The 24,324-nt window shown below is 32.3% G+C and overlaps 1 protein-coding gene across 1 annotated transcript; it reads right to left on the bottom strand.

Annotated features, from left to right (window-relative positions):
- Positions 1-304: 304 nt before the first annotated feature.
- Positions 305-23,904, bottom strand: LOC114342413 (uncharacterized). Its single transcript, XM_050651497.1, has 6 exons — positions 23,782-23,904; positions 19,182-19,220; positions 15,214-15,341; positions 8,870-9,086; positions 4,069-4,204; positions 305-520 (listed from the first exon to the last, which is right to left on the bottom strand). The coding sequence occupies exons 1-6, from the start codon at positions 23,816-23,818 to the stop codon at positions 397-399; spliced, it is 681 nt and encodes a 226-aa protein (XP_050507454.1). The 5' UTR covers positions 23,819-23,904; the 3' UTR covers positions 305-396.
- Positions 23,905-24,324: the final 420 nt, after the last annotated feature.

Raw genomic sequence — 24,324 nt, 5'->3', positions numbered from 1 at the left:
TCCCACAATTTTAAGTTATATATTACTTTAGTATTTTCAGATGCAGAGTGGCTAATAAAGATTATTGACTAGAATTTTCTGAGACATATTTCTTGTTTAAAACATTTTTTTGTGGCCCAAACTGTGTTGAATCTTTTTTGGGGTCTCAAAATATTTTCAGCAAAATTATTCATCTTGTTCGTCTCCATCTTAGAGAACAAATCTCTACAGACTGGAATATGGTAAATAAGAAATATATTATGTCAGTTATTATATAAAAATGATAAATTAATAAAAATACTAACCAATCAATAAAATATAAAAATAGGTTTGCTAATTTTTATTAAGTGTTTTATAATAATCATCTTAGAACTTTAGAATGAACTTAAAAATAGTTAGATTCCTTTACAGCTTCGTTTAATCTTGACATAAATGCTTGACGGCAATATTGTAGTCGTCGAAGAACTTGTTGATGTTCGCAGAAGTTGGACAGTACTGTTTAAGTGTGTCTGGGAAACAGTGATCTGCTGGCACGAAAAATCTAAACAAAGTAGGAAGTGAAACATTAATGAAAGCGGTTTTTGTTAAATGCGTATGTATTTTGCGTATATTGCGTATATTACTTGTTTATCGTTATAACGAGATAAGAAAACATATTTAGCGGTTTATTATATTATATATTATTTATTTGCTATTCCAATGATAATGACAGCAACATTCATTTTTAATGTTCTACAAAAAATTTGTTTATCTACTTTATTTTATTTTAGATTTTTTGATAAATAACTTTTGTTTATTCATTAAGTTGATAAATTCTGATATTCCTTTTTTGCTGGATATTTTATTTTATTTTTAAATATTTCAGTCCTAAACTGCCTTCATAATTTTTTATTCTGAAAGTCAATGCATTTTTTGTTCATTTTTTAAATTATATAGATATGTTTGCCACTACTAAACACTAAGTGTAATTAAGACGTTAATTTTTATTTTTTATTTGCGTATTATTATTGTACTTTGATATATCGATCTCTGAATAGAATAACGTTGTTACTAACATTTTTGGTGATTTTGAGTTAACGTGTTCTCTTGTACTTACAACTTTTTATGGTCTATCTGCCAATATGATCGGTGTGGCTGTAACTGCATTTATAAGAAAAGTTACGAATGGAGTAATAACGTAAATAAAAAAATATTTAAATTATTTGTAGAATAACCGAGTAACTACTGTATTTACAATTTGATTCGCCGCGTAACTGTTACTACAATTTTATTCGCCGCACTGTCTGCTAAGTTTTGATAATTTTGTGCAGCTATATACTACAAGAATAAAAAACCGCTAAACGCCGTAAAATGAGTGGCGCATATAATATTCCAGCTCCAAAAGATCTGAATATTGCGTGGCGCGAAAATGTATTTCCATTTTGATGCAAAACAAAATTCTAGTTTTATTTTAAAAAAATTTTTCATAATATTTGCTCAATTTAAAGTAAAACGCGCTACAAAAGAATAACTTTGATACAGTTTGAAATTTAAAACCCTTTTGTGGCGCGTATATTTTAAATTTAGAAAATATTATGGAAAATTGCTTTAAAATAAAACTAGAATATTGTTTTGCATCAAAATGAATCTACATTTTCGCGCCACGTAATATTCATATCAGATCTTTTGTAGCTGGAATATTGTATGCGCCATTCATTTTTACGGCGTTTAGCGGTTTTTTATTCTTGTATCAGCAGTTCTTCAAAGTTATTTATAAATTAAATTTATGAAGTTGAATGCAATGCTTCTTGATTACACGCTAAGCTTTATAAGTGGTCGCTTTTGTCGCACTATCTCCCAAATGATCTACGGACCATCAAATGTACATTACATTTTTTTCTATTCGAAATCGATTGAAAAAAATATTGGGATGGCCGGTAAATATACTCGGCTTGACCGTTGTCAGACCAATTTTAGCGTCGTGACCACTACAACTACATAAACCATTTCGGGAATAATCGTTAATTGGATTATACTTTTGTAGCTTAATAACTTCTAAACGGCTTAACCGATTTTGATCACTAAGCATGAGTTTAAAATATATTGACCAGTAGTATCTGATGAATCTAAGGTCAAGTATGATAACTAAATCTATTACAGGAATTATTGAGCTTGAAAAACCATTTTTTCCCATAGGAAATAGATTTGATCATACTTATGAAGCCTATAACTTAAAAATTCAAATTTTCCCGGATATGAGGTATACACCGTTAGATTAGTCTAGAGTCCTTCTACAAACGCTCAGTTATTGGCGCAATTCGTAGGTTGAAATTTTGAGATATAATTGTCAAAAACCAAAATTTTCAAAGTTTGTTTTTCAGTATTTCGGCGATACTGAGCCGTGTATATGTCTGATGCTGGCGGCTTAGACACCATTTGAAAGCATAATTCAGCGCTATTGATTTGGTGTACTTGCGGTTCTCCTGTCTCTTCTTGAACCGAAGATAATATTTACCCACCAAAAATATGCCATTTTGTACTTACCAAGTCCTACAGCTGGCTTATGTTTGGTCAAAATTTAAAAACTACACCGGTTCTGAATCGGCCCTGACCACCTCTTCAAAGACAAAAAAAATTCAGATCGGTTTAACTTTTCCACATGCATACATATCCACCAACATTTTCCCTTTTCTTAAATAGAAATTGAGTCATATTTCTGAGCTCGGAAACCTTTTGAACGGTATAACCGATTTTTAAAATTAGACATGCGTTGGAAAGGTAGTGAATAGTGATATTAGAAGCCGTAAAGGTCGGACATAAATTTTCGAAGTTTTTGGGAGTTTTGGGGACGAGAACGAAAAACAGACTCTAAATAAGAAGGGCCGTAAAATCCACACTTTGTGACCAAATGGATGTTTTACAATATGAATGGGTGAGTCTTTTCCTGAAGTTAAGATGAAAGTTGGCCCAATTTTCAATTCAGTCAGATTTCGAAAATCGAAAATTTCGTGTATATATAGTGCCGCGTGTAGGGGGGGTGTGTGTGTGCGCCACTGACGAGAACTGCCGTCCTCTGGTAATACGTATGCCATATAAGAACATCGAAAGGGTAGTTACGATGAACTTTATATTTATGTCAAAAACTGTAACTGCCACAGTTCAAAAACCTATCCCGTAATCAAAAAATATAGACGTGATTCTAAAAAAAGAGCTCAATATTAATATAATTTCTTACTTCTTACACTAAAAAAATGCCATATGTATAATAAGAAAAGAAATCGTAGAAACTGGTATCCTTTTTATCATTTGTGAAAAATGTCATAAATGTCATAAATTCTTTGCAGGGGTCGATATTATTCTGGTGTCAATTCCTGGATTAATAATTGGTTAATATGAATTATAAATTTTGTCATACCTCAGAAGTAGACATAAAGAGAATTTTGTACGTTTATTGTGTCTATTGCTTATTCTATAGGGATGAAATAACTATAGTGATAACCTAGATGTTTATTCACTGTTAAAAATTGTTTAATAAAGATGATTAATATTATTACCTAGGCATTTATCTATGTAAATAATTGATGGATTCGACCGTTACTTGATGGAAGTTCATTTTATCTAACAATAAAAAACTGAAAACGTTTGTTTTCTATACTTCCACAAAATTTATTATATCTAAGTGACTACAGCTGTTTCGGCGGAGTGCCTTTCTCAAGTAATATAGTTTACAATGTGTTTGCCTTTTTAATCTTCAACTGAAGAGGTTGAGGAGTGGGGAGCTGTTTGTCTCGAGTTGGTCATTCAGAATTATATCTGTATTTTTCAGTGAAAAATACAGATATAATTCTGAATGACCAACTCGAGACAAACAGCTCCCCACTCCTCAACCTCTTCAGTTGAAGATTAAAAAGGCAAACACATTGTAAACTATATTACTTGAGAAAGGCACTCCGCCGAAACAGCTGTAGTCACTTAGATATAATAAATTTTGTGGAAGTATAGAAAACAAACGTTTTCAGTTTTTTATTGTTAGATTTATCTATGTATTTTAATTTTGAAGAAGATAATTTGTAAATTAAATAATAGGAATATTTGGTGCAATATATTTACCTGCAAAATTCTTGTCGAGAGTTAGGAATATTTTCAGTGATTCCGGCTTTTTGATATGCATTGTTTAAGCATTCACCGTACTCAATTTGTACTGTGTATCTCCCAAAGTTATTTAAGCAAGCGACCATTTCTGAATCTAAAGGGGCAAAATATATTTAACATTTAGCATACATACACATTTTAATGTTTTCATTATTTTAACGTAATGAGTGATATACAGGGTGTAACAAAAATAAAGGTCATAAATTTAACCACATATTCTGGGACCAAAAATAGTTCGATTGAAACTAACTTACGTTAGTACAAATGTGCACATAAAAAAAGTTACAGCCCTTTGAAGTTACAAAATGAAAATCGATTTTTCCAATAAATCGAAAACTATTAGAGATCTTTTATTGAAAATAGACATGTGGCATTCTTATGGTAGTAGTATCTTAAGAAAAAATTATAGTGAAATTTGGACACCCCATAAAAATATAATGGGGGTTTTGTTCCTTTAAACCTCCCAAAACTTTTGTCTACGTTCCAATTTAATCATTATTGTAGTACCATTGTTAAACACAATATTTTAAAAACTTTTTGGCCTCTTAGTCCTTTTTCAACAAGTCAGTTTTTATCGAGATATTTTGAATATTTTTCAAATCCACCACATATTTTGTATATGGCTAAGTACGATTATGGAGACTTGGTAATAATGTGAAAATTTATTTATGATTTACATTTTTAGGTATATTTTGAACCATATTAAAAAAGAAGCCACATCTCGATAGAAGGTGCCTCCTCTAAAAAATACAAAGAGGCAAAAAATTTTAAAAACACTGTGTTTAGTTAATGGTATCGCAGTAAAAGTTTACTTGGAACATACACAAACATTTGGGGGGTTTAAAGGAACAAAACCCCCATAAAATTTTTATGTAAACATATTAAAAAAGAAGCCGCAACTCGATAAAAACTGCATTATCAAAAAAATACTAAGAGGCAAAAAAGTTTTAGAAATAATGAATTCAACTAATGGTAGCACAATAATAATTTAATTGGAACGTACACAAGACTTTGGGGGTGGGGGGTGGAGGGGGGGGTTAAGGGAACTAAACCCCCATAAAATATTTATGGGGTGCACAAATTTCACTATAATTCTTTTTTAAGACGTTCCTGCCATAATAATGCCACATGTCCATTTTCAATAAAAAATCTCTAATAGTTTTCGATATACATATTCAAAAAAATCGATTTTCATTTTGTAAATTCAAAGGGCTGTAACTTTTTTTATGTGCATATTTGTACTAAGGTAAATTAGGTTCATTCGAAATATTATTGGCCTCAGAATATGTGATTTAATTTATGACCTGAATTTTCGCTCCACCCTGTATAATATATTTATATAATATATAGGTCTGGATCCCGCGTATGAAAAAAAAGTTGATTAATAGCAAGCTGAAAATTTGTTAATGGTTTAAGGGTGTCTAGTCGGATAAACTTTGATATATGGGAACACTGGAACAGGGGCAGTTTTATTTGTGTAACAGGTTAAAAATTTGGAACGGTCAGACAACGAAAACGGCACATTTATTTTGTCCGACAGAATAGACTTGAACTCTCTGAATAGAGATTAAACTAATAAACTATTTTTAATGGGAAATAAGCCACAATGTTACCATAAAAATGATTTTATTAACGTTTCGAAGCCCAAATCGGGTTTCGTTGTCAAAATACAAAATACTACTGTAGTGTTAACAACATTAAGAGATTAAACTCTCATGCAAAAATCACACTGCTATTTATCACCTGTCATAATTCCTGTCATTTGACATATTCTACATGTTCCACTTATTAAAACGCCCATTTGGTGATAAATAGCAGTCTGATTTTTGCATGAGAGTTTAATCTCGGTTCTGAGAGTTTAAGTCTCTTCTGTTGGACAAAATACATGTGCCGTTTTCGTGGTCTGGCCGTTCCAAACTTTTAACCTGTTCCACAATTAAAACTTCCCCTCTTGCAGTATTCCCATATATCAAAGTTTGTCCGACTAGACACCCTTAAGCTATTAACAAATTTTCAGCTTGCTATTAATCAACTTTTTTTTCATACGCGGGATCCAGACCTAATACACTCACCGGCACAAAATTCCACCACCCAAAATTTTTGATTAGGTTTGACAATCTATAACTTTATTATTTGCGCAACGATTTTCAAGATTCTTACACCATTTTGTAGGCACACGTATTGTTATCGTTTGTTATTATTCCGGTAATAAAAACATTTTGAATGCATGGCATTATTTAGGGGGAATGGAAGCGTTGTCTCTTCCCCTAACTTTAAAAAATTCTGTGGAAAAATGAAAGAGCTGATTTTGTTTCATAGTCCTGTCGTATTATCCCGGAGGCATCACTAAAATTTTGTTTTTTGAATTACCCTAATATCTCTTTTTTCTAAGAGCTGTACCATTTTTTGTTAATAAAAACACTGATTGACTCATAAAATGCAGGTTGAATTGATAAGATTTGAATGGCCCGCATGCAGCCCATATCTCAATCCTATTGAGTATTTAAGGGGTGAATTAAAAATAGCTATTTACCGTCATCCTAGGCTTCCAGAAAATTTAGTACAGTTATGGCCGTGGTAGAGGATCGGGCTCTTCCCTAGGCAAGGATAACACATATTTATTCGATACCAAACAGATTTCGAGCACTCGTTGCTGAAATTGGTCGACATACCTGCTATTGAATTGTTTTGTTTTGTTGTTAATTTTGTTTTGTTTTGTTATTTTTGGTGCGTTTAAGTTTGACATTTTTAATTAAATAAACCTTCAAAGCAGTGTTTTTATTTAGAGCTATTACAAAAGAAAACAGATATTCGAATAATTCAAAAAACAAAACCTTAGTTATACCTCCAGGATAATACAAAAGGAGTATGAATCAAAATCAGCCCTCCAATTTTTCCACAGAATTTTTTAAAGTTGGGAGAAAATAAAACGCTTCCATTCACCTCCGTATAATTAATGCCATCTAAGAAAAAAAATATTTGTTACCTGAATAATAACAATCAGCATCAATACCATGTACCCACAAACGATGCAAGAATCTTGACAATCGGAGTACAAATAATAAAGTTATAGATTTTCAAACTTAATCAAAAATTTTGGGTGGTGGAATTTTGTGCCGGTGAGTGGATAATATAATAATATTAGTTATGATGATTTTCCAATTAAAAAATATATGTATATGTGTGTATATGTGTATATAATATGTATACATATAATATGTGTATATGTTTATACAAGATGTTATATGTAAGGAATATCTATCATATTTCAATATACAGGGTGTAACAAAAATGCAGGTCATAAATTAAATCACATATTTTGGGACCAAAAGTAGTTCAATGTAACCTAACTTACCTTAGTAAAAATGTGCACATTAAAAAAGTTACAGCGCTTTGAAGTTACAAAATGAAAACCGATTTTTTCCAATATATAGAAAGCTATTAGGGATTTTTTATTTAAAGTCGACATGTGGCATTCTTATGGCAGGAACATTAACAAAAAGTGAAATTTGTATACACCATAAATATTTTATGGGATTTTATTCCCTTAAACCGTACTTAACCATATAAAAATGTGTGGTGGATACGACAAATATTCAAAATATTTCGATAAAGACTAGCTTATCTAAAACGTACTAAAAGGCAAAAATATTTTAAAAACATTGTGTTTAACTAAAGGTACCTCAATAATAATTTAATTGAAACGCACACGAAAGTTTGGGGAGGTTAAAAGGATCAAAACCCCTATAAAATTTTATGGGGTGCACAAATTTCACTATAATTTTTTTAAGATATTCCTGCCATAATTATGCCACATGTCCATTTTCAATAAAAAATCCGAATAGTTTTCGATACATTGGAAAAATAGATTTTAATTTCGTCAGTTCAAAGGGCTATAACTTTTGTTATGTGCACATTTGAACTAAGGTCAATTAGGTTCAATCGAACTGTTTTTGGTCCCAGAATATGTGATTTAATTTTTGACGTGTATTTTTGTTACAGCCTGTATATGAATGTTCGTTGTTGTTATATTATAAAAAAAATGTCTGGCTAATTGGTCTTTAGCAAAGCCATGAAATTAAATAGAAAAAAAAAAACGCGTAAATAATAATAAATGAAAAGAAAGGTGCACGACATTTAGACAGAAATCATTAGACCGAAAGCAGTAGACCGAACTCATTAGACCGAAAAGTACTTTACCGAAACCTCACTAGACCGAACAGCATTAGACCGAAATGGTAAATAAATTTAAAAAGTTTGCAGTAAAGTACGTTAAAATTTTGTATATATGTCTTTTTGCTTATTATATTTTTTTTATATGATTTTATGTATAGACTGTGTAAATTGTTACTCTGTACAGTCTGATATGAAATAATTTTCAACCGTTAAACAAATTAGTGACGGTAAAAATAAATTAAGGGTAGAGTGAAGTTATGTAACACCATTTAAACTGTTTATGATAACCATCCAAATAACATTTAGTTGTAATTACATTAGTCTTATCGCTTTTACTTCAACAAGTAAAAAGAACTGCTTTTCGGTCTTCTGCTGTTCGGTCTACTGAGGTTTCGGTAAAGTGCTTTTCGGTCTACTGTTTTCGGTCTAATGATTTCTGTCTTTTTACAGTAAACCGAAAAGAAATATTCACACCTTTGTCTCGCCATCTCTCTCTAAACTTAAAGTCTTTTGATTCAGAGGCTCAGCTCAGCATTATAAAAATGTTTTTACATCACGATTAAGATATAATAACTCTACTTACTTGTCAATAGATCTTTGTGATCGTACTTATGTCCAATCAAAGATTTTGTAAAATCCAAAAAGAATTCTGGGTAATATGTTTGGTTTCTAGGCAAACAAGCTTTACTTTCATTAATTGCGTCGCGACTGCAATCTTCCACTTTGATAATAAATTTATTCTTAGGAGTTTCAAAAATTCTTGTGTCGGACATACAAGAGTAGACTTTATCATATGTAGCCTAAAACAAAACCAGTTCAGAAGAAGAAAAAAAACCAGTAAAAATTTATAATTATTTCCACGTACATCTACTCACATTTTTTACATATCACACATTAATGATCACGTTATATAGTAATTTTGATAATATTGATTATGTCCGAATGGTGTGGGATAGCATATCTTTACAGTTAATCAATATTGAAATCCTGAGAAAGGTCGATTTTTATTTGTAAATAAGGACTTGTTGGCATTATATATATAATACTAGTGACGTAATCGACGATTTTTTTAAATGAGAATATAGGTTGTGTGATAGCTCATTTGAAAAGTAACTCAGTTCTTTATTTAGCAATATAAACAATAACCTACTAGTTATTTATACAGGGTGGCCAAAAACATTTTTTGAATTAAATTAATTGAGAAAAAAAGAAGAATATATGTAATTTATTTAATTCGAAATTCATTTTAATGCTGTCCGAAAACAGGAAAAAATGTTTATTTGATAAATAAATATTGTTTCCCTCTTAAATTCAATAATAAAGCTGCCACCCACCTGCCTCTTAGGAGTTTGAAAATTTAATTTAAATCTAACAATACGAATTAAATACGAATTTAAAACAAATTTTTATTTTGTAATATTTTTATTTTTTGTCCGTTTAAAAATATTTATTTCTAACAATTGTAACCCGGCAGTGGTCGCTATATGAGATTTTCTCTTACGGTTTCAGAAAATTGCGCACAACTTTTTTCTGGAAAATTATACGCACTGTAGTTCCTTCTAGTCTCCTAAATATCCTTCCTTGACAATCTAATATAGTCGACCGCTCAGATAGTGACTTAGGGTCGATTTCTCATACCTGCGTTAATCAATGGATCAGTTGACTGAGGTTCACCGGTGAACTTAGGTTTTGTTTGGAATTCATTTCTCATTGTCAGTTCACGTTCTACAGCTTTCGAGAAATGCCAATAGATGGTAAAAGGTAAAAAACCAGCGCCATTTTTTTCGACCTTTTTATGCTGTTTTTAAATAATGTTAAATTGAAGTAATTGTAAGTTTTTGAATTCCCTCTTGTCTTCATCGCTTCAGCATCGATCTGGTTTGCAAATTTTAGAAGCCATGGAGGTGTTACCAACGAAATGGACCAATAAGTTTTCAATTTAAAAATCTTTTAGTAATATTTTAATATTTTTTAAATATTATTAATATTGCTATTAGGATTGAAAACTACTTCATCTTTAAATTTAAGTATTTATAGTCAAATAGTCATTTTAATAATTATAAATAAATGTAATGAAAACAAGAATAATGTTATCGTTTATCGTTAGGCTTAATATAATAAAATAGGTTTTATTTATATTATGACAGCGTTTAGTGTTAATACAAGGCATACATAATCCATGAAATCCTCTGAACTGGGTTCTGAAATCTTTGAACGGCCGAATTCCAGTTGAACGTAGTTTAAACTGTCATCGGTTGAACGTGAACTGAGAAAGACGTTTTTGACTTTAAACTGACGTTCACTAAAAGTTCATGTTAAACTGGAGTTGAACTCGATATAAGAAATTGGCTCTTAGTAGCACTAGATTGCTGAGTCAGTGTGCTTCATGTGAGACATTTTCTCATCGCGCGACCACCGGCGACACCAACTGTGTATAACAGTTAATTTTATTTGGACACTTAAAACTGAAACTGAAAACTTAACACTGAAATAATATCCTTTTATAATGTAACAAAAGGCGCCGTGAATGTGGTCGATGAAATTAAAACCCTATATTCTGTTTCACGGGTTAGTTGTAGATGGCCATTTACCATATATTTTTCAATATTAAATATTGGCGGCATCAACAGCCACATCGTATATAAAGGTAATAATAATAAAACAGAAGAACGTCGTGTTTTTTTAAAGGAATTGTCTTTATCGTTGATGAAACATCATTTTATAAATAATTTGACCATTTCAAACTTACTTCAAGCCTTCGGAATTCTATTGCAAGAATTGCCAAAATAACACGAACTCATCACAACCTGAACCATAGGATATCGGAAAAAAATTGTAATTCGTGTCATCAACCAATTTGTCCTGAGCATTCTTGTTAAGCTTTTGTAAAGGGCGGTGCCGTAAATTATGAAGATAAGGAGATTGATTAATATTGGTTTTCATCATCATCATTCTCTTTGCCTTATCCCTATGCGGGGTTGGCTTTCCTAATTGCATTTCTCCACACAATTCTATCTTGGGACATATCAACGTTAATCCCCTTTACCAACATGTCCTGCCTTATCGTCTCCCCCCAGTTCATCTTTGGCCTTCCTCTCCTACTCCTTCCAGGAATCTGCACTTCAGCTATTCTTCGTATTGGGTGATTAACGTCTCGACGTTGAACAAGACCAAACCATCTTAACCTATGCTCTCTCATTTTGGCATCAATTGGTGCCACACCTAGGCTTCCCCTAATATACTCATTTCTAATTTTATCCTTCTTTGTCACTCCACTCATCCATCTAAGCATTCTCATTTCCGCCACATGCATTCGTGGTTCCTCTTTCTTTTTCACTGCCAAACATTTAGTTATGTGCATCATAGTCGGTCTTGTGGCTCTTTTATAGAATTTTCCCTTCAGCTTCATTGGAATTTTTCTGTCACACAACACACCACTCGCTTCTTTCCACTTCATCCATCTAGCTCTAATTCTACTGCATGCATCTCCACCTATTTCTCCATTACTCTGTAATACCAATCCTAGTTACTTAAAACTAGTACTTTTCACAATCATTTCACCATCCAAAGATACCATTTTATTTGTAGTAACTCCATCTTCAAATGAACATTCCAAATACTCTGTTTCTGTCCTACTAAGTTTTAAACCTTTGTCCTCCAGAGCTTGTCTCCACTGTTCCAGTTTTTGTTCTAAATCTCTTTCACTATTTCCTATTAACACTACATCATCAGCATACATTAGGCACCGTGGAATACTACCCTGTAATTTCGCTGTTATCTGGTCCAAAACTAATGAGAATAAATAAGGACTAAGCACCGAGTCTTGGTGCAATCCTACTTTCACCTGAAATTTATCAGTCACTCCCACACTTGTCCTAACACTAGTTGTTACTCCCTCATACATATCTCTCACAATTTTTACATATTCGCCAGGGACCCCTTTCTTATTGAGTGCCCACCACAGAACCTCTCGAGGAACTCTATCATATGCTTTCTGAAGATCAATGAATACCATATGAGCGTTGGTCTCTTTATTCCTGTATTTTTCCATCAGTTGCCTTACAATGAAAATTGCACTTGTTGTTGATCTGCCCTGCATAAAGCCAAATTGACTATCGGATATTTCGGTTTCTTCACGTATCCGTCTATCAATTACTCTCTCCCATATTTTCATGGAGTGGCTAAGTAGTTTTATAGCCCTGTAGTTTGTTCACTGTTGTATGTCTCCCTTGTTTTTGTAGACAGGTACTAATATACTGCTTTTCCATTCGTCTGGCATTTGTCTAACTTCCATAATTCTATTAAATAGACCTGCTAGCCATCTTGTTCCTGTCTATCCCAATGCTCTCCATACTTCCCCAGGAATATCATCTGGTCCGACTGCTTTTCCTTTCTTTAGTGTTTTGAAGCGCTTGAGCCACTTCCCCGTTTGTTATTCTGGTAATCGTTGCTGATATTGTCTCCGTTAACTCCACAGGCTGTCTGTCAAATTCTTCATTTAATAAACTGTCAAAATAATTTCACCATCTCTTTTTGACATCATTTTCGTAAATTAGTATTTTATTATTTTCATCTCGGATACATCTAATCTGCTTAAAATCTATTGCTTTCTTTGATCTCTGTTTGGCTATTTTATATATCTTTCCTTCGTCTTCCCTGGTATCAAGTTGATCGTATAGGTTTGAATACGCTTCTGCTTCAGCTTTCGCTACTGCAACTTTCGCTTCCTTTTTGGCGACCATATAGTTTTGAAGATCTATGTCCGATCTGGTTTCTTGCCAATTTAATATAATTTTCCCTTCTCTTTTATTTTTCCTTGTACTTCATTTGACCACCACCAAGTCTATTTATCCTCATACTTCTTTACTGACGTTTTCCCAAGTATTTCAATAGCCGTCTCTCTAATAGTATTGGCCATTTTTCTCCAAATTGTGTTAGGGCTTTCTTTCACGTTCCGACATATTTTTTCTACTATTCTTTCCCTGAATAGGCCTTCCTTCTTATCTGTTAGCATCCACCACTTGATATTTTGTGCTCCTCACTAACTATTACCTTGAAGTCCTTGCATTCACGTATGTCTTCTTTCCTTATCATAAAGTTGTCTATCTGGGATTGATGTTGTCCACTTTTGTAGGTAATAAGTTGAGTTTCTCTCTTTTTAAAGAATGTGTTAACAATCGTCATATCCAATGCTGTTGCTAATTCTAGCATATCATCTCCAGCTTCATTTCTAGTTGCAAAGCCTAATCCCTCATGTATTGTTTCATATCCTGTCTTGGCTTGCCCCACATGTGCATTGAAATCACCTCCTATTATAACTTTCTCCTCTGCTGGAATATCACTTAGTACGTCTCCTAATTGGTCATAGAAAGCTCTTCTTTCATTCTCATCCAGACCTGTTTGAGGAGCATACACACACACAACATTCAATACCTCTTTATCAATTCCAAATTTCACTGACATCATTCTATCACTCGTTCTTACAACTTCTACTACGTTATCTTTCTTTTCACTGTCAGTAAATATACCAACTCCGTTTCTGGTGTCACTACTCCCTAGATACCACAATTTATATCCATCACCTAGTTCTTTCGCCCTTTGTCCTTTCCGGATAATATTGGTTTTATTCCGATTATTTTTTTGTATCCTATCATATTATGATATATACCTATTATGTATATTATTATGTTTTTATTATGAGTTGATAAAAAAAAGTTTAAAATTTGTTTTAAAAGTTCTATTTTGTAAAAAAATGCAAAAGTTGGGTATGTGAGAGGAAATCTCACAAGCGACCACTCGCGTACTGACGTACCTAGCGACCCATGCCGGGTTAAAATTAATTGGTTCTTACCAAAGCCAAAAATTCCACAAATTTTTTTTAAAGTACTTACGCATTATTACAATCTTCCCTGATGCACTTACGAGTGAAAAGTTATATTGCAAAATTTATCATTAAGTTGTCACGGAAAAGGATAAAATGTTGAAATTTTCTAACAGCGAGACTGCTTCCGGGTTAACCTTCGGATGACAAAAGGGGGTAAATTTACACAATACTAATATTTAAATTACGAATACGTTATTTTATTTTTTAAAACATTTTAATAATTTTGTCAATTGTCATTTGTGACTGGGAGTAATTTTGGTCATCTGTGTAACAAAAAAAGGTTGGAAGGTTTCATCGGAAGGTTAACTGGGTAATAAAAAAAACAGATTACACAAAGAAAGTACGTTATGTAATAAACATTATCAGATATTAGCATATACAGAAGATATTTTCTCCAATACAGAGGCTGCAAAAAGAGTCTAGTGGGGATAAATATTAGGCTTACATAATATAACAAGAGTAAGATAAGATCGGTAAATAATTCGTATTTATTAGAATAAATTCATGGATGAATGTTCTATGTTTTGAAACGAGCCGATACTTCTATGTATCGGCTAGATATTATAAAAAAATAATATAGAACTAATATCGATAGACATTTATCAAAAGAGATTGGAAACATGGAAAGTGAAAGGCTATGAGAATGGGAATATCAAATAGTTTCAATAAATCGACACAAAACACTGGTGATATAAATCATCTACATAATATTATTATATACTACCTGTTTATGAATGATAGTGAAACGTGGGTTATGCCACTCCCAGACACTCAAAACTGGATATCTAGTAGAGAAAATATTTAAGTTATATTTGTGGCTGAAAAAGGAAAGGATCGTGCTTTTTCAGAAGAAATAATGAAAATAGTAGGAGATGATGTAACGGGACGACCAATAAAAAATAAATAAACAAAGAGTGTCAACACAAGTGACTAAGATAGGAATTAAAATATTAAGAAAATTAATAAAATACAGAAAAAGCCTGTCTAATTTGGTGACAAGAGACCTGGTAAAAAATAAATCGAATTAATTTTTGAATTTTTACCTGTAGTTTGTCAGCTCCAGATTTGGATAGTCCATTTTTCATACAACCAATTATAATATCCTTTTCACTGTTTCCAAAAAATAAACCTCCAATGGATCCTAGGGATTGTCTGGTAGTTTTTCTTAGGGCTAAGGTCATATTTGTTATTCGAATAAACTTATATATGTTAGAAATGATGTTATTATACAATAAATATTATATACATATAATATGCACACGCCCAATAGTGCAGCCGATATGTGAAACAAATGTGCATATAATGATAGAAGCATATAATTTAGACCACATATATTACAAATATAAAGGTTCAAATTTAAATATGAGGCCATCTTAGATTTTGCCTTTTACGAAAATGGCGAGCATGCAAATTGGCGACTATACATATGTGACTTATAGCACGATAACTTTTGAACAAGACATCCAATTTTAACCAAGTTTTTTTTATAGGTTCTACTTTTTGATATGTAATATCGAGGTTTTGAACCGGAAGAATCATTTTACTAAAAGTTGTGTTTTCCCTGGTTTTTATGTAAAAAATATGTTGTTTTTTTTTCAATTCTTTCACCCTGTATATATTAACTTTTCAAAAAGTTAAAACCGCCATTGAAAAGAGCGTAAGAATATTTTTTAGGAAATATTTTGAACTTTTTAGTTATGTTAATTAACATTTAATAAATGCTAATTATTATTAGGCTAAGGGCCGGTTGTTCGAACGCTAATCAACAATGATCATTATCAAATAATTAATTACTGTCAATGTCAATTGTTAAAACATAATTAATTACAATTCTGAGACTATAATCAATTAATATAACAATAATTATTAACATAATTAATAATAAATCTCATAATTGTAATTAATTATGTTTTCAGCAACCCAAACAAAGTTGACATTGACAGTTTTGGTGACAGTAATTAAATATTTAATAATGATCATTGTTGATTAGCGTTCGAACAACCGGCCCTTAGTCATTTTAACATGTACCTATGTGCGGCAGATTCAATATGAATGCCCGCCATTTTTGTAAAAGACAAAATCTGAGATGGCCTCACATCAAAATTTTAATCTTTGTATGTGTATTGTGTGTGGTCTAAAATAATATATGCTTCTATCAGTAAATTCACAATAATTCTTATATTATTTGCACGAATCTGCCAGAAATAATTTCATAGTTACATGTGAAGATAAGTTATGCATTTATGAATGGGTAATTAACATAACTAAGGAGTTCAAAATATTTCTTAAAAAATATTTTTATGCTCTTTTCAACGCCGGTATTACCTTTTTGAAAAATTAATATATACACGGTGAAAGAATGGAAAAAATAAATAACATATTTTTAAATAAAAAATCACGAAAAACACAATTTCTGGTAAACCGATTTTTCCGGTTCATGACCTCGATCTTATACATCTTAAAAAGAATATACCAAATTTGGTCAAAATCGGGCTTTTCGTTCAAAAGTTGTCGTGCTATTATTCACATATGTATAGTCGCCATTTTGAATGCCCGCCATTTTTGTAAAATGCAAAATCTGAGATGGCCTCATATCTAAATTTGAATCGTTGTATGTGTATTATGTGTGGTCCAAATCATATGCTTCTACCATTAAATGCACAATAATTCTTATAATATTTGCACGAATCTGCCGCACATAGGTACATGTGAAGAAAAGTTATACATTTATTAAATGGTAATTGACATAACTAAAACGATCAAAATATTTCCTAGAAAATACTTTTACGCTCTTTTCAATGCCGGTATTACTTTTTGAAAATTTAATATACACAGGGTGAAAGAATTGAAAAAAAAAACAACATATTGTTACATAAACTTTTGCGTAAAAAAAAACAAAAATATGCTTGATGTGGTGTTATAGAACTTCCAACGGGGAAATATTATTGGACTTGTGGAGCAAGTAATGTTCTCAGAGGAACATATCTGTAGAACTAGGCGTAACACAGGGCGTTCTGTCCAGGGAAAGGGAAAGTCGCTAAATAGTAATAACAGGGCGCCACGATCGTTTAATTGTCCAATCAGCTGGGAGACACCCAACCGTTTCTCACCTGCAGCTCCAAAGGCAGCTTTTGGAAGTTACAGGTGTAGCTGTTTCAGTTGAAACGATAAAAGGAAGAGTTCGTGCCAAGAAGTATACACCAAGAGAGAGTTATGGGTTCCCGAGTTAACCAGGCAGCACAATATTGATCGCCTAAATAATTGGTATCTTCGCATCCATAACTGGAACTTTGGAAATTGATAAAATGTGCTATTGTCAGAAAGAGTCAGGGAAAAATAATGTTTAATATCAGATAGACCACGAAATCGTGTACTTAGAGGTCGAGGAAGTCAAGTAAGAACGAAAACTGTCAGATCTGTTCACAAATATACAAGGGAAAGTGTAATGTCCTGGATAGGAATTGTGATCCGTAAAAAAACTCTTTAATTTTTATCCAATCAACTTTAACTGCTCACAGGTATGTTGAAAACCTGTAGTTAGGCTCTGAAGAGGTGCAAAAGGAGAAAATTGAAAACTTAATTTTCTTGCATGATAATGGACCTCCACATACCATTAGAATGACTACAGACATTATTGAAGCAGAAGGTATCTTTGTTTGGAATACCCTGCTTGCTCACTCGAGCTTAACCCTATAGAGTATTTATTTGTGGGATATGCTTAAAAGAAAAATTAGAGCTTGCCGGGATAATCCACAAAATACCGCACGGCTAGTACAAGCTTCTCTTGAAGGATAGATCAACCTACCACAACAAAATGTTGACAGTTTGATTAGGAGCATGCCCACATTGCATAAGAACTAGATGTGATAAACACTGATTACCAAAAATCACAAAAAAGTAAATACAAACAATTTAATTCGTTTTACATTGAAATTTTTTATTCTGTTGACTTTAAAGCAACTAGTTTCAATTTGTTTGTTAAAAACTTTATTGTTTTATTTAATTGTCATGTATTTGTTATTAAATTCGTTTTTTCGTTTTTTTTTTAAATTCGAACAAAATAATAAGAAATATCACATGATTCCATATAAGTTTGATTGTGTATATATATTCTGTGAGTTTCTTGAACCATACTACATTTAATGTAAATTAGTGTTTCTTGGGTTAAGGGTTAAAAATTAATTAGGTTAAAATTGGACTTAGACTTTATTTTTCCACTTTTAAGGCGAATGCTTCGGCAAGTACCCATTGCCTTTGTCAATATTCTAAAAAATATGCATACAAATAAAAACAAGATATGATTGTAGAATATATTTATTAAAAACTTAACCTCACGTAAAACGAGCCATTAACAATAATGCACAGGCGTAGAATAGAAATTGAAACTGAAAAGAAATTGTTATTGTAAGAGGCTGAAAAGTGGAGATATGTTACAATTCTATGATTTTTTTTATGGTAATACCATACTTTGCCTTTCACCATAACAATTTCTCTTCAATTTCAATTTCTATTCTGCGTCTGTGCATTATTGTTAAAGGTTCGTTTTACGTGGGGTTAAGTTTTTTATGTTCTACAATCATATTTTGTCTTTACTTTTAGGTATGCGTATTTTCAGAATTTTGACAAAGACAAGGGATACTTGTAGAAACATTGATCTTAAAACTGATCATAAAAATAAAATCTAGGTCCAATTTTAACCTTATTCATGTTTCACTGTTCTTTCTAGCGCTATGTTGAATATTGTGGTTGACAGGGAATCGAATTGTCGCACTCCTGTTTCTATTGCAATTGATTGTGTGCTACCTACTTCTGGTGATACCTGAGAAGGTAGCACGAAATCAATTGCAATGAGAGAAAAGTGTTTACGTAATTATAAATGCTGTTTACTAAATTGTTTTTTTTTAAAAGGGTATTTTGTCATTTTTATTATACGGACTGTTACAATTAGGTATATTTTTATTGCCTATACATATATTACAATATTACTATTGTTTATAAAAACATTTATTACCTGCTCTCCCCTCGGGAACTTCTTCTGCATTGGTTAAACCTGAAATGAATAGAAACTATCACTAAAAACGGTTTGTCAATTGAAACCATTTAAAAAACTTTGAATATATTATAATATGTTTATTAGAGAAACTTTAACACTTTCACTGCTGATGTCACGCATGCGTGACCTTAAGTTATTTTGTCAGGTGCTGACGACATACTTGCGTGACATCTGACCAGTTATATTTAACAGAGCATTTTAAATACAGCGTATGCAGCAGAAAAAAACTGACGAAACGAGAAATACGAAAACCCTTTTCTCTCTATGTTGACACCTATAATGCCAGAACTCTATTGTCAGAAGAAAAATTCTTCGAAATGGAAGATGCAATTAAAGAAATTAAATGGGACGTAATAGGAGTCTGCGAAATAAGACACCGTGGTGAAAACTTAAAGAAGCTGAAATTAGGACACCTCTTCTATAGCATTGGCTCCGAAACCGAAGCAGTTTGGAAGTCGGCTTCTTTATCCATAAAAAACATAAGAAGAACGTAGTTGATATAAAAATGTGTCTACAAGAGTTGCCTATGTAACCCTAAAGCTCAACAACAGGTATAAACTGAAAATTATCCAGGTATACGCTCCAACAACACAACATCCAGACGAAGAAGTTGAAGACTTTTATGATGATATATATCTAGCTCTAAAAGACACACCCACCCACTTTACAATCCTGTGTGGGGATTTTAATGCAAAATTAGGCCTTAACGAAGACGAAGCGGAGACATCACTAGGACATTTTGGAACTCTAGGTAGAAATGAGCAGGGAGAAACACTCTAAGGTAGGCCGCACATCAAAGAAACATGAAACGTAAATTACGTTTCATGGAAATAAAACACTGCTAAACAAATATACTTCCGGCCATTTATGAAACTCTCCGAAAATAAAAATGTGTCATGAGCATGAATCACACTCGTTTCATTGGTAGGCAGACTTTGAGATTTGTTTAGCAGTGTTTTATTTTCATGAAGCATGTTTCACGTTTCATGTTTCATGTTTTTCGTTTCATGTTTTTTTGGTGTGCGGCTTGCCTTAGGTTTCTTGCTACAAAATAACCTGTTCCAAATGAACAGTTTTTTCGTTAATAAACTACATAGAAGGTGGACGTGGGAAAGTCCTGATGGTAAAACAAGAAATGAAATAGATTACAATCTCAGTGACAAAAAACAGATTATCACAGACGTGAGCGTTCTAAATAAATTTACTACAGTAAGTGACCATCGAATGGTAAGAGTTACAATAAAAATAGACCTCAAAAAAGAACAAAATCGTTTGATAAAAAAGAAAGCTTTGGAAGCCTGGACGCCCGCATTAAATATTGATAAATACCAACACCATATAAACGCTGCTTCGGAAAGAAATATAACTTCAGATGAAAATATAAATAAATTAAATGAAAATATAATTGGAGCCATTGAAGAAAGTCAAAAAAAAAACTGCCCAAAAAAGAAGAGAGATGAAAAAATAAGCCCAGAAACTAGAGAACTAATCAAAACTCAAAGTAAAATGAGAGGAAGCGAAAACACTGAAAAATGCGTTAACAGACATCAACAAGAAAGTGCCAAAGAAATAACAAAAAAAGCTAAGGAAGTTTTAAACGTAAGGCATCCAGAAAACCATAAAAGAAAATAACAGTTTGAAAGTTTTACAAAGGAAATTGAACAATGGAAAATGTGAAATACATAAACTAAAAAATAAAAAGGGCGAAATAACATTAAACAGAGAAGATTTACTAAATATCGTAGAAGAATTTTATTCGGAACTATATAGGAGTCAAAGACTAAATCAAAATAATCTGAGGGAAACGGTTTCAAAGAAAATAATAAACCAAGGTTCCGAAATACTACCAGAGATAACCACTAGTGAAATCCATCAAGCACTGAGAAAATTGAAAAATGGAAAATCACCAGGCGAAGATGGAGTCGTAATAGAGGCCGTTAAAAACGGAGGCCACATTCTTATAGGTAAAATAAAAAATCTCTTCAACTTATGCCTTCATCAAAAATCGATACCTGAAAAATGGAAAAACGCAGTAACAATACTTTTGCATAAGAAGGAAGATAAGACAGACTTAGAACATTACAGACCCATTAGCCTGCTAAACCACTTATACAAACTCTTTACAAAAGTAGTGACATCAAGAGTAGAAAAGAAGCTAGATTTTTATCAGCCAAAAAAACAAGCTGGATTTCGATTAAACTTTGGAACAAACGACCATCTGCAGGCAGTAAAGTTACTAACTGAAAAGTCAATAGAATATAATAAGCCCCTTGCCCTAGCATTCGTGAATTTTCATAAAGCCTTTGACACGATAGAGCTGGACAGCATTTTAGAAGCTCTAAATGAATGCCGCATTGACTATCGTTACAGTACACTTATCTATAATATTTTTAAAGAGGCAACAATGAGTGTTAAGTTACATGATAAAACCAAACAAATAAGCACAGAACGCGGCGTAAGACAAGGCGACACACTCTCGCCAAAACTATTCATAACTGTTGTGGAATATGCCTTTAAGATGCTCAACTGGAACAATAAAGAGATCACAATAGACGGAGAAAAGTTAAATCATCTTCGTTTTGCAGATGACATAGTCCTTATAACTGATGACCTAGGAGAAATAAAGGAAATGCTAAATGAGTTAGATGCTATCTGCTGGAAAATAGGTCTGAAAATGAACTTTTCTAAAACTAAATATATTACTAATCTGATTCCTAGTGGACAAGAAGTATACAATACGTAAAAAAGAAGTAGAACTAGTGGAAAAGTACATTTACTAGGGTCATGAAATTAGAATTGGTAGAGATAACCAAACATGCGAAGAAGATTAACTCTTGCTTGGGCAGCCTACGGAGCTGTGAGAGACATATTTAGGAGCAATATACCGATCGGTTTAAAAAGACAAGTGTTTGATCAATGTGCGCTGCCGGTAATGACATATGGAACAGAGACACTGACTCTAATCAAGGCAACAGCGTCGAAAATGCGGGTTGCTCAAAGGCGTATGGAAAGATCCATGCTGGGTGTAACCCTACGGGATAAAATAAGAGATGAAGATCTCAGACAAAGAACCGGTATCGCAGATGTTATAAAACGTATCACCATGTTTAAATGGAACTGGGCAGGACACGTTGCCAGGCTGAAAGATTCAAGATGGACACGAAAGTTGATGGAATGGAGACCAAGAGAAGATAAACGCAGTAGAGGAAGGCCGCCTACGCGATGGACAGATGATATCAGGCGGATTATTAAAAACTGGAAACAATCAGCACAAAACCGTGAAGTGTGGAAACAATTGGGGAAGACCTATGTATAGCAGTGGACGTGAATTGGTTGGATGATGATGATGATAATGCAGCAGATAATTCAGATCTTGTTAGAGAAACATTACATTCAACTTCATACATTTAATTTATAAATAATTTTGAAAAACTCCTGATACAAGAATAAAAGATCGATAATCGCCGTAAAAATGAGTGGTGCATACAATATTCCAGCTACAAAAGATCTGATATGAATATTATCTGGCAAAAAAATGTATTTTCATTTTGATGCAAAATAAAATTTTAGTCTTATTTAAAAAAATTTTTTCATAATATTTGCTAAATTTGAAGTAAACGCGTCACAAAATAGATTCAAAATTCGAACTGTATCAAAGTTACCATTTGTGGCACGTTTTACTTCAAATTAAGCAAATATTATGATAAAAATATTTTAAAATAAAACTAGAATTTTATTCTGCATCAAAATGAAAATATATTTTCGCGCCCCATAATATTCATATCAGACCTTTTGTAGCTGGAATATTGTATGCACCACTCATTTTTACGGCGTTTAGCGGTCTTTTATACTTGTATCAGGAGTTTTTCAAAGTTATTTATAAATTAGATGTATGAAGTTGAATGTAGTGTTTCTCGATTACCCGTTAAGCTTTAGAAATAGTCGTCTCTGTCGCATTATCTCTAAAAAATGATCTAGTGTCCATCGAATGTATTGTATGCGCCACTCATTTTTACGGCGTTTAGCGGTTTTCTTTTTTTTTGGAATCCTGTGAAAATTTATAAATATTTTTGAAAAATTTAAACGCAGAATAAAATATTATATTATTACCGAGAACTGAAAGTCCCTTAAATTAAACAAAAATTTGTTTTGAATGAAAATATTTGAAATTAAAAATCAGCCTGAATTTTTTTTTTCACCCCTGTGACTTATTAAAATATTCATTATGAAAGTTCTCACGGACTTTGGCCCTAGATAACACTGTAGTAACACTTATTCCAGCGCACTGCATGTCTCAATTTCCAATATGAATGAGTCAAATAAAATTAAATTATTAGGAGAATTTTTTTGACCAAGCAACACAAAAAGAATTTGTTTAATCTGTTAATGTTAACTTAAATTATGGCATATTTCCCAAATAAAATAGTAAAATGCATAAGATGCCACAAGGAAACGGCTTCAGAAAAATGTTTAAAATATACCTTTTGGTGGTCATTATTTTAAGCAAAGTATATTTTATTTATTCCTTAATTTAACTTTATTCTTTAGAAATACTCACCAAGTAGTACAACAACAGTAAACATTATCAACTTCATCTTAAGGCAGTTTGGGTACTCGTCACTATCACAGCTACCTTCAGTTTACTTGATCTCTTCAACTAAGCTGTATTTATACAAATTACACATGCTTACTCAATTATCTATTTGTTTACTAAAAATATAAATAAGTATAAATATTATCAAATTTAGTTTTCAAACTTTGCTGGTATATCCGGTGTTTTCTAGCTAAATGGAAACTACACACTTTGTAATAAATATAAATAAACATAATATAAATACATATATATACAGTATGGTGCAAATTCCAGGGATAAATTCGTTATTTTGTAAGCCAGCGACTTTATAGTCCATTGAAATGTTACATTTTTTAGACCATACCTTGCATTTGTAAGAGGAGTCAATTTTATTTTTTTAATATGTAGAGGGATCAGTACAACCTTAAGTTCAAGTTTTTGGGGTCGTCGCCCTTGTCTCCCGGTCGCCATCTTGGAAAAGGGGTGCAAAGTAGTTTCGCGCTATCTCTCGTAAACTACCAACCCTAC

This window comes from Diabrotica virgifera, chromosome 5, assembly GCF_917563875.1.
Source record: "Diabrotica virgifera virgifera chromosome 5, PGI_DIABVI_V3a".
NCBI lineage: Eukaryota > Metazoa > Arthropoda > Insecta > Coleoptera > Chrysomelidae > Diabrotica > Diabrotica virgifera.
Note: the sequence above shows the minus strand (reverse complement) of the source record. Positions and strands in the feature narration are given on the sequence as shown.